Source organism: Pogona vitticeps, chromosome 13, assembly GCF_051106095.1.
Source record: "Pogona vitticeps strain Pit_001003342236 chromosome 13, PviZW2.1, whole genome shotgun sequence".
Classification (NCBI taxonomy): Eukaryota; Metazoa; Chordata; class Lepidosauria; order Squamata; family Agamidae; genus Pogona; species Pogona vitticeps.
In genome coordinates this window covers 1,387,367-1,398,576 of record NC_135795.1, presented here as the reverse complement: position 1 = coordinate 1,398,576, position 11,210 = coordinate 1,387,367, and the positions used below count along the sequence as shown (strand labels likewise).

Here is an 11,210-nt window from a genome sequence, read left to right as displayed (position 1 = left end):
TTTCTTTCCCTTGAATTTTTAAAAAACAATTATAGGTACTGGCAGGAAATCCTATTGGAGGTTTATATACATGCAAGAGGTGGTTGCTGCTGCTAATTAACCAAATGCCAACCTGTATGTCAGTCACATGTCCAGTTGTGCGCCCGACCCCCCTGTCAATTAGCTACGATTAGCTGGGGCAATTTCCACGATTCTGACAGGATTTGGGCCGCTGTTGGCTTGTAAGCAGAAGGGATGGGGGCTGGGAACTAAGTTAACATTTGCGAGTTAATATTCAGCTTTATGGCTTGTGCTCTGTTAAGGAGGATTCCTTTGAAAGAGTCCTTCTGCTTTCCAAATAAGCATGGAACCATCAAAATATCTTGAAATTCTGCATTTGAAATGCTGCTGAACCTTCTGTTCCTGCCGAATCACTTTTAAGATTAGTTCTATGCAATAGTATTTTGTAACGCAATCCAGTGTTGCTTGTTTCCGGATGATACAGGGCGCCTGCATCCTGGAATGATGGAACCTTGGAGAGCCTCGGGATTTTCGCGGCTTACCTAAATCTCACCACCTGGAATTCCATTAACAAGGTAGGTTGGAACTGCACGTCTGTCTGTGTATGTTTGTGGGTCCCCTTTTGTTTCTATCTCGTAACATTTCCAATAATATACACTTTCATATGAATGTGATTTCCTCCCCCCCCCCAAAGGAAGAGAGAAAGGCTTTCATCCGGAACATGGCGGATGCGTATGACAGCTTAAGTGCCTCGCAGAAGGAGAAGATGCTCCTTTTCTTCAAAGCCGTCGGGCGTGAAGCTGCTTCTTCGTCCAGGGCTAGGCGGGCAACAGAAAGTAAGAAAACAATGAGTTTATTGTTCAGACTGTCCTTGATGTGATTTGTAATTCCTTCTAGCGTAGTTCAGTGTGTTTATTTGTGCAAGCAAACTGAAAGAAAGTTTTTACATTACCTGGAAAACTAGGGAATGGATTGCATCTTTTGTTTTCTTAACATAATATTATGCTGCTCAAAGAGATTTAAGACTCACGCCCTAGCGTACAACGTCCATGAATAAATCCTACTCTCTTGGCTGTGAATTGCGGATCATTAATGCGGTGTTCATCATATCCATGGACAGGTAGAGAACAAGTTCAAGAATGTAACGAGGATCTCATCAATGAGGGCCATTTGCAGCCACAACTTATTTAACTTTCCTTGTGTAGGTGTAAAAAGGGTCAATAGGCTTCTGACCCACCTATGCTACTGTAAACATGTTTTTATCCTGCCATGTGGCTTGTCATCAAGTCTGCTTTTTCATGAAAAGCAATCACGTTCACTCTTCACTTAGGAAAATTAGGGGTGTTTATTTTAGGGGATGCATCATGATCAGAGAATAGAAATCCCTAGTTCTTTCTAAATAAGGTAAAGGGAGCCTTGGATGCCTCCCAGCCACTTAGGACAAAATCAAGAGATCTTTTCCCCCCCAAGAGAAAAGAGGGAAGGTCAGCATAGGTAGGTCAGAGGACATAAAGGATAGTTTTGGAAAACCAGGGAGGTCTCATTCTGTATACTCTTCCCCATGAGATTGTGTACATTTTTAGTTTAAGCTGAGTGGCACTGAGTCTTTTCAAGCAGGATGTGGGAGGGAAAACCTCCTGGAGGCCCTTCCGGAGGGTATTCAGAAGGACCGGGAAGATGATGAGCTGGTGATCCAAGGGGAAAGCAAAGCTGACAAGATGACGGTGGTGGTTCCTTCCCGTAAATACTCGGAGGGCAGCTTCCCCTTCTGACCGATCACTCCTTGCCTATGGATTCCGCCCACAGCTTGCCAGACGAACCCCATCACGGCCACCGCCCTGGAGGACAGCCTCTTCATGATCCAGTACGACAACGCCCAGGAGTTCGAGGCGTGCTTGGGCGACGAGGTCCTGAAAGCGAACCTGGCCCTGCTGATGGAGCAGCCTCTCCCCAACGACTACTTGTCCGCGGTCAAGAGAAAATTAGATAAGGTAACCGTGAGCAGGCCATCCCCTGGGAAGGCGCTCTTTGCTATCATCTTTGGACTGAGGGGCTTTAAGCATTGCATTAGGGGCCGTGCACCTTTGCTCTGGGCTCCAGGTATCCTGCTGCCTGCAGAACCTTCCTTCCTTCCCCCTTTCTCTCTTTTTCTCTCCCTCCCTCCCTCCCTCCCTCCCTCCCTCCCTTCCTTCCTTCCTTCCTTCCTCCCTCCCTCCCTCCCTCCCTCCCTTCCTTCCTTCCTTCCCCCCCTCTGTCTTTAATCCTCCCTCCCTCCCTTACCATTGGTAAGTTTCTCTTTGTGACTGCCAAGTTATGACCCTAACCCCTAACCCAATCTGCTCAAGGGGGTCCTCCGTTCTCTCACCCTTCCCCTCCCAACACGTTTCCAGGTCTACCCTGATGGGATTCCAGAAGACCAGTTGAAGCTGCTGGGCCCCCTTTCACGCCAGTACCGTGCGGAGGAGATCGCCAAGTGGAGCGTGACCTCCAGAGACACGCTTGCTGCCCTGATGAATCCCGAAAACGGGCCTTGGGAGACGGCGCAGGTAAGTGGCGCCCATTTGTCAGAGGATTGAAATGTCTGCCACCCAACGGTCTGGTCTCTGGACTCAGAAGTAACTCCCTTCCCTTCCCCTCCCGACAAAGGACCTTCCTTGTTTTTGCAAAACTGGAGGTTTGGTTCTTTAGATCTTTTCCTTCACGATCCTAACATCTCTGGCTGAACAATTCATATTTATCCACAGGGATTGGCAAGAGGTGCAGGTTTATTCAATGTCCACAAATAGGATCAGTCCGGTGGGATCTCCTCTTGAGAGACAAGATCGTGGCCTAAATCGGCTGCTGGTCTAAGTGGTCATGTGGATGGTTGTGCTCTTAAAATCTGACTCCCTTCCTTGCAGATCAAACAACTGATTGCAAGGTACATGGAATCCGGGGGCACCCTCACCGGTCCGTTACTTGACATCTTGGGAGGCCGATACCTGTGCTACCTGGAGGAAGATCAGCTGAAGCAGATAGACCCAGACGCCATCAGGTAAGTGGCTGCCTCTGACTGGGGCTTCTCTGCTGCAAACAGAGGCTGAATGCGGTGAAGAAGCTTCCTTGGGGTCAACTTAGACATTAAAGGCCATGTGTATTCCTTCTGCAAGGGGTTTCCCCCCAGAGATACTATAAGTGCCTTGACTATCAAATTGTCATTGTGTTTACTTTCTAACCACTAATCACAAAACTAACCAGACACGTGGGTGATGAAAAGCACCTGCTATGACAAACAGACATTGACCCCTGTACGAGGGAGCACCTCTTCTAAAAAGGTGCTAAATGCATTATTTACTTCTACCCTGGGCCCCAGTAGCAATGAATTCTGAGGATGCTCCTCTTTCGTTTTGTAAATGGGATTCCCGCAGCCCTAGGGCTGGGTGATCTGGCGAGAACCCCAATTGTGTAGCAACAGCTCGGCGGGGGGGAAGGGCCATCCCAAAACCCAGGATTATTTTGTACTGACAACCAGGGCCGGACTGGGAGCAAAAATCGGCCCTGGCATTTAGAGCACACAGGCCCACTGGCTGTGGGGACACAGGCCCACCTGGCTTTGGGCCAGGATTGGCCCCATGGACCCCTGAAATGCACCGGGGGGATTTTGAGCGAGGTGCTCTCGCCATCAGCCTGGCCTACCTCACAGGGCTGTAGGGAGGAGGATAAAACTTGGGAGGGAGCCGAGGATATGAACAAAACGAATAAACAGAACCTCCCTGTGCAAGAGGAGTGTATCTTTTCTGCCGCAGCGCATCCTAAGGAGCAGGATAAGAAGGCAACTCGTATCTGAAGCGGGGTTGTGACATTCTCAGGGGACGGTGAAACAAAGACAGCGTAGCCCAGCTCTGATGAGGAAATTTTCACTTAAAAAAAAAACTGGCCAGGAAAGTTGATCTTCCCGGGACTGGGTCAGGATCCCTCCGGTCGAGGCTGGGCTTGCCGATGAAACTTCAGCCCAGCCTCATCAGAGGGGCTTTCCTGGGAGTCAGCGTGGCCACCCCTGCCGGGGAGGAGAGGCTTTCTCGGCTTCCAGTTTCCGATCGGCCCTCCTCACCTCTTCCAGTCCCCCCCTCCGCTCTTTTCCCCGTCCTCGACCCCTTCCTCCTCCTCCTCCCCTCTCCGCCCCCCCCGGCTTTCCCTCCTTGCCTGCTCACCCGGGGAAGGCTGGCCGAGGCGTCCGCTCCCTCTCCTGTCCCCCAGCGACGCGTTTCCCTTTGGAGAGGCCAAGGGCGCCCGGCGAAGGCGACGCGCCCAGGCACCGTGCGCTCTTGGCCACCTGGGCGCCCGGGCAGCGGGCCTGGCCGGGGCGGGGCGGGCGGGTGGTGGGGGAGGATCCAAGGCGAGGCTGCCTCCTCCTCCTCCTCCTGCCGCCGCTCCCGCTCCGCCCTCCGGCCCTCCCCAGCCCCGGCGCGCCAGGGTGAGGAAGCGAGCAAGCAAGCGGGGCGGGGGATGCGCCAGCGAGACCCTCTGGCCGGCCACCAGCACCAGCCACGGCCCGAGAGCAGCCGGCGGGCAGGCAGGGCCGGGAAGCCGTAGTGTCTCAGCTGCCCGCGCTAGCCTCGAACAAAGCGCGCTGCTGCTGCCGCCACCGGCTCCGCAGGTGCGGGAGGTAGGCAGAGCGGCCGCGTCCCCATGGCCGCCGCCTCCGCCGCCCAGAGCCTGCCTTCGCCGCCACGCTAGGAGCCGGGCCTCGGCGTTGCCCCCCCCTCGGGTGCGGGTGCGCTCTTGGGCCGGGCGGGGAGGTTGGGGGGGACGCCCCAGCTGGAGGGGGTGGGAGGAGGAGGAAGGAGGAGGAAGAGGAGGAGGCAAGGCAAAGCAAGGCAAGGGGCGGGGAGGGAAGGCTCCCTTTCGCTCTCTCGCTCGCTCGCTCTCTTTTGGGGAGGGGGGCTCAGCCTGGCCCTGCGCTGAGGCAGGAACCGGCCCTTCTGACCATCGGCCTTTCTGGCATTTGCCAGAAGTGCCAGATGGCCAGTCCGGCCCTGCTGACAACCCTCTTCTAGAGTCATACCTAGAATGTGTGTCATACAAAGCAAAGCCTCTGGACGTCCACCAGAAGTCTCACCTCTTGCGTTTTGTTCCTCTTGCTCAGGCATACCGAGAGGTTAGATCTCTCTACGTGTCCACAAGGCAAGAAGAACATCCTGTATGGAAAAGCACGCCAGGCCTTTGCCGGCCAAGAAGGGACTGGTGCCTATTATCGTCTTATCCAGCCGTATCTAGGTGGGTAACGCTGTTCTTTTTCATCACCCCGTGTCACCCATCATTTCCAGCTCTAGACATGGTCTAGAGGGGCGGGGGTATAAATTTAATAAATAAATAAATAAATAAAATAAGAGAGTGCCAGGGTCTCTCCAGCTTTGGCGATGGGGCTTGTGAGGAGCTTCTTGCTCCAGCGTAGCCCCATTGACCCCGATTTCTGGCCAGCGACCCCTTTCTGACCTCACCTGTCCTGCTGTGTCATCCTTCTCTCCCTGTGGATTTCCTGCCATGAAACACAACGTGGACGCCACTCCTGTTGCAAAGCCAAATGAAATGCAAATGGGTTGAAACTGTCCCCCCCCAAGGGTGCTAATAAAGTTATATTGATCTTCTGCCATAACTTTCTTGACTTCTTCCTCTACTCTTTTTTTTTTTTAAAGGTGGCGCTCCGGTCGAGGACCTGAAAAAACTGGTTGGATCAGAGGTCACGATGGACATCGGAACATTTCTTAGTTTAAATCCAGAAGAACTGCAGGTGAGTTCTGATGGCGTGTCAGTCCTTTGGGTGATTCACGCAGCCTCCCGTAAGGCGAGGCTACGCAATGAGGCGCCCAGTTCTGCTTTGAAGGCATGACTTGGAGAGCATGGACCCAGAATCCTGAAATATCTGCCGGGCTGTTGTGGGCCGGATGGATGAAGCAGGCATAAACAGGGAAGACCCAGCGCACCCTTGCTAACCTTAAATGGTCAAAGCTATGGGAACAGAGTATTTGTGGTTACTGGGTGGACATCTTTCCATAGTTCACAGCTCAATGGTTTGGGCTGTGGAGCCAGAGGTTGGGAGTTCGATTCCCCCATGGTGCCTCTTCGGCAGGGGCTGGAGTCGGATGATCCAGAGGGTCCTAGTTCTGCAGTTTTAAGATGATCATGATGATTTCTCCTGCACCGGTGGTTGGATGTCATGGTAGCTTTTCTGGATGCAGCCCTTCTAAAGAAGGATGGCGTGTTGCATCTCAACCCGTTTCCCCGGCATTTCTCATAAACAATGATAGATAACAGTGTCATAAAACTTTTAGATGCTTATTCTGCAGGCAGGACCTATATTTTTAGTTGTGTCTACAGAGAAAGGACAGCTCAGTTTTGCTTTTGGGGAAGAAAACATAATTACAGGACGGCCAGGCCCTCTGACACTCCCTCAATGAGCAATGATCTCCGAAATGTCTTGCAGAAACTGAGCGTCCAGGACGTGAAAGGTTTGATGGGGGTCAATCTGCCTGCTCTGAAAGAAGAGGAAAACCATCCGTCCATAGCCAGGTGGATCAAGAGTCAGTATCAGTCTGAGCTGGACACTCTTGGGATTGGCCTGACCGGAGGGATGACCGCTCCGTCCCCCACGGAAGCCAGAAGCACCGCCATGAATGTTTCCTCCGATGCCAGGGCTGATGCTCCAGTGACCCCCATCCCTGCCGCTAACCGCTCGGCCACCCCTGACGGTCACACCCCAACTCCGTCCAGCCTCACCTCTGCAGGGTGGCATCCTGTCATCCCTGTAGCCGCAACTGGATCCCATCTGACCCCGTTCTCCAATGTCACTCCGGTGGCCATCGCCGTCACCAATATCACAGCTCCTTCCATTGTTGCCGTTCCTAAAGTCGATTTCGCCGCAGAAACTACCGTTGTCTCCCCCAATGTTACTGCGATGTCAGAGGATGCCCTCAGCAGAAGCCCAGCATCTACCACTGGAAGAGGTTTCAACACAACCGCAGCAGATTCCAGCACCCCCGTTCTTCTTAACACCACTGTAGACTCTGCCGTGACTTTCCCCACTGAAGTCACGGCTACTTCTTCTGACTTCACAACACCTTCCGATGGGATCATCGGTGGCGCAGCAGTCCCTGTCTTCATGGCAAGAGACGCCAACACAACTATCTCCGGTAGGACTACGGTGGACTCAAACACCACAACAACCGGTGACGCAGCCCTCCCGGCCACCACTGTGGACTCCACTACGGTTGTCCCCACCAACATCACATCTGGTTCAAACAATACCCTCGTTGGGATACTCGCCCCTCACGCTACAGGAGGCACAAACTTGACCTTCTCTGCCAATACCACACCAGCAACCTCCAACACAACCACCCACACAAGCCCACCTCCTGTTGCCACGGACTCCAACATGACGAGGGCTCCCAACACAACCTTCTCGCCCACAACTGCCGTCCTCGTAAATCTCACCACCAGCGCTAGGGCGTCTACAACCGAGAGCAAGGGTTTCGCTTCCACCAGGTCAGGTGTGACCCTGACATCAACTGCACGGCCTCCGGCTCCACCTCAGCCCAGGCCCAATGCCACCAGCCCGTCCTCCACCAAAAGGCCAAGCAGCAAAGCACCTCCAAGAACCAAAGCCCCCGTGTATCCGACCCCAAACGGCTATATCAACATTCAGCCCCTGAGCGGTAAGCCTTGACGGCCAGGGTGTGTGTGTGTGTGTAGAGCTTTGCAGCCGGCCCTGTGGCCGGTGCCGTCGCTTGACTTACAAATGGGCGTCTAAGGTTGGATGGGTACAGAAGGCAGTTCCTTTCACTTCAAGACTCCTGTGCTTTCCCACAACCACTTAGTTTCCCTCAAAAGTAGGGAAGGGGGGGGGGAAGAGTTAAGAATGAAAAAGGGGAAATAGTTCCATAGTTCCTGTCGATGGACAGTGCTAGGAGTTGTCCATTAGGAAGTATCCTCAGCAAAGGGTTTAGGTCCTTGAGTTGGAAGAAAGAGAGGGCAGAAATTAAATTTCCTTCCTTCCTTCCTTCCTCCCTCCCTCCCTCCCTCCCTCCCTCCCTCCCTCCCTCCCTCCCTCCATCTGTCTTTAATCATTCCTTCCTTCCTTCCTTCCTTCCTTCCTTCCTTCCTTCCTTCCTTCCTTCCTTCCTTCCTTCCTTCATTCATTCATTCATTCATTCATTCATTCATTCATTCATTCATTCATTCATTCCTCTCTCCCTCCCTCTCTATTTTTTCCTTCCTTCCTTCCAAAATCTTTTGATAGTGGAATTATTTCCACTGATGGGTCAATGTGGCTTACCTGGGGGAAGCAGGGTTCAGAAGAGTGTGTGTGAAACCACTGAATGGGTTCTGGTGGATCAAAGCTGTCCTTATTGACCCTAGGCATGTTCGTTAGGGAACGAGCAGCTTTCCATTTCCTACCATGGGGAAAAGTCAACGGAGGACCCAGCTGGGAATTATAGCTTGATTTATCAGCCAGTTTCTGACTTACACCTAAGAATTTTGGTGGCAAGTAAATTTGGAGCTGTCTGTGATTCCTTTTCTCTCTCTCCTCTTTCCTCTGCCTTAGCGCTGGCCTCCAGAGGATCCCTCAACTGGCTTCTTCTGATGTTGTCCCTTATTGCTGGAGTCTCAGTCCAGAGGTGGCATCTCTGAAAATGTTCTCCTCTCCCAATACTTCCTTGTGATTGCACACATTATGGTTTCAAAGTTCTACAAGAGAAGTTGTGGTGACTCCATGAACCAACACGAACGTTGTCCTGATCTGCTCCTGCTTCCAGTACCGTCTGCTTAATAACTACTCCATGTGCATGCAACCTGGTGGCTGTGACACGAAGCTGCATTTATTTCCCCTTCATCTGCTCATTTTCTGATGCTCCTATGTCTGCAAGGGAGATGGTATGGACCTCCAGCTGATGACCAGCTTGTTCTGAATGCAAGCCAGGATCTGGCCTGTTTTGAGCTCCCTGGAACAGCTGTGCCCCAAAGCTCCTTAGTTAGACCTGTTTTGGTAAGTGAAGCTACACCAGCACCATGGATTGGGGCCCACAGCAAAAGGAAGACATGGGTTGTGACTCAACACCAGCATTGTCTTCTTTCTTTGATTGCTTTTGGTTGAAGACACATAAACAACACAACTTTCATGCAGCCTGGATTTTCTGCCTTCCAGGGCAGCTGCTTCTACTACGGTGACCTGCAAGGAGACTGTCCAGAGCAATGAGTGTTTGAGAATGCCCGTTGATTTCATAATGTACGGTTGAGGTAGGTCTTTGACCAGCCCGGCAGGTCTTCTGGGACCCAGACCTTGGAGATGAAAGAGGAAGATATTTATGAATTATATTTCCCCAAATGTCTTGTTTTCTCACGACTGGCCTTGGAACTGGATCTCTGAGAATATTTCTCTGCCATTGACCAGTGTTCAGATTCTGTGTAAAGTTAAAATATTGTGATAAAATGGATGCAGAAAGTAGAAATGGCTCTGTACTGAATTTGGAAGTTGTTGAAACATACCCGCTGGGGCCGGAAGCCCATCAGGAAATCAGAAGAGCTTTTACTGACTAAGAGAGCAGTGGCTGAGTTGTGGGGTGCATTTTCCACCTGAAGACTAAGTATGGACTGCTGGAAAATGTGATCATCCTGCGAACCTGGATGAAGACATTTCAAGTCCATAGTTAACAGCTGCATAGCATTCTCTCTCCCCCCCCCAAATATTATCAGAATTCTGACAGGTTGTTTATCATTCTCAAGACCTTCCTGGGAAGAAAGGCATAGACAGGCATTTAGGTTTGGTTCTTTCATGTCCCCCAGTTAGCTCTGGAGCAAATGCAACGTTCCTTCAAGAGGTTTTCTGGCAAGTCATGGGTCTAAATCCAACCGTGTGCCCCAGGATTCAACCGTAGTGGAATTGGGACGTCTTGCCTTGCACCCAGGTCCTGCTGCAGCCTTTGTCTTCACAGAGCTACAGTCAGCCTGTGACGCTGGTCCTGAAGATCACCAAGCCTTCATGCTTTGCTCCTCTTCTGCATGAGTAGGTAATGGGTGAAAGGCAGAGTTGGTTGGTCATCTGGCTGTCCTGCTGAGGTTGAACGAAGGGCTACGCTGACCAGCTGGGGTGGAAATTTATGCTAATCCTCTCAGGACCTCTCAGGAGGGTTAATTGTTGTAAGCCGCCCAGAGACCTTTGGGTAGAGTGGGCGGCATATAAATTAAATAAATAAATAAATAAAATAAATATCTGCTCTGGGTTTTCGGCCGAACTTTCCTGGAGCTGTCCAAATTGCTAGAACCTGATCCACCTCCCCGTAGGTTCAGCACCTTGGATAGCGCATTTAAAGGTCACAGTAAAGCCCGGAGTGGATTCTGTGAAATTCAAATCTGGCTGGGAGAAGCTGTTTCTGGTAGAATTTGTTACTGAAATCAGGAGCACCTTTTGAAGCAAGGCAGTCCAGGGGAGCTGGTGACCCCAGTTTTGGCAGTGTTGTGAATTCAAGCTAAATTTAAGCTTCAAATTTAAAGGCACTTTCTCAAGGAAAGTGTTCAGTGCCTTAGGCAACTCCTGTAACTCCACACTAAGACCCAAAATGGATTCACTGCCCCCATGGAATTGGACTCCCCCTGAGCTAACGGCGGGTCATTGGCAGTTGGAGAGAGAAAGGATGCTTCTGTAGGGTATTATTGGTCTTTCTACCTCCTTTATCGGTTGCTACTGATGTTATCGCAATGGGATGTCATTCCCCCCCATCTTCTGTAAAACGTTGTGCTATTGATATTGTTAGAGTTTGGGGGGGGAGAGTCAAAAGCCTATTAAAGTGTTTCAAACTCAGCATCCCAACTAAAAACAGGTTTATTTCCCGTTGAAACGGAGAGCTGTGTGAAAATGGGTCCGTGGCCGCTGGTTAAACTCAGAAGGCCAGGGGGAACCAGGTGTGTGTGGGGGAAAGGGGTCTCTGAGCAGTGTCACCAATAATTATGGTTCCTTGTCCTGTAAGAAAAAACGAAACATGCCAAGCCAAACCACCTTTGCTTTATTTGCACAATTTATTCAGGTCTCATCATTGGGGGGTTTTCATGGTGGGTCACAGTCCGAACGAACGCACACCTCCTCTTGAGGCTCTGTGGTCACAGGCATGGAGCCACAAAGGGATGGCTTCATCCTATGCAAGGGCAGCATGGGGGGGATTCTCTTCTCTGCCTGTCCC

At 51.5% G+C, this 11,210-nt stretch overlaps 2 protein-coding genes across 2 annotated transcripts; both read left to right on the top strand.

Annotated features, from left to right (window-relative positions):
• The first annotated feature begins 701 nt into the window (after positions 1-701).
• On the top strand, positions 702-2,317 carry LOC144584727 (mesothelin-like protein). Its single transcript, XM_078381557.1, has 3 exons — positions 702-836; positions 1,807-1,991; positions 2,312-2,317. The coding sequence occupies exons 1-3, from the start codon at positions 722-724 to the stop codon at positions 2,315-2,317; spliced, it is 306 nt and encodes a 101-aa protein (XP_078237683.1). The 5' UTR covers positions 702-721.
• Positions 2,273-10,163, top strand: LOC144584658 (uncharacterized). The gene is made up of 6 exons (XM_078381219.1): positions 2,273-2,546; positions 2,901-3,034; positions 5,126-5,256; positions 5,676-5,770; positions 6,464-7,691; positions 8,582-10,163. The coding sequence occupies exons 1-6, from the start codon at positions 2,511-2,513 to the stop codon at positions 8,665-8,667; spliced, it is 1,710 nt and encodes a 569-aa protein (XP_078237345.1). The 5' UTR covers positions 2,273-2,510; the 3' UTR covers positions 8,668-10,163.
• The last annotated feature ends 1,047 nt before the right edge of the window (positions 10,164-11,210 follow it).

Coding starts and splice junctions, on each gene's coding strand:
- LOC144584727 (XM_078381557.1), top strand. CDS start 722: ATGGCGGATGCGTATGACAGCTTAAGTGCCTCGCAGAAGGAGAAGATG. Junction 837..1,806: donor GGCTAGGCGGGCAACAGAAA/GTAAGAAAACAA, acceptor TTCCGCCCACAG/CTTGCCAGACGAACCCCATC.
- LOC144584658 (XM_078381219.1), top strand. CDS start 2,511: ATGAATCCCGAAAACGGGCCTTGGGAGACGGCGCAG. Junction 5,257..5,675: donor TCTTATCCAGCCGTATCTAG/GTGGGTAACGCT, acceptor TTTTTTTTAAAG/GTGGCGCTCCGGTCGAGGAC. Junction 7,692..8,581: donor CAACATTCAGCCCCTGAGCG/GTAAGCCTTGAC, acceptor CCTCTGCCTTAG/CGCTGGCCTCCAGAGGATCC.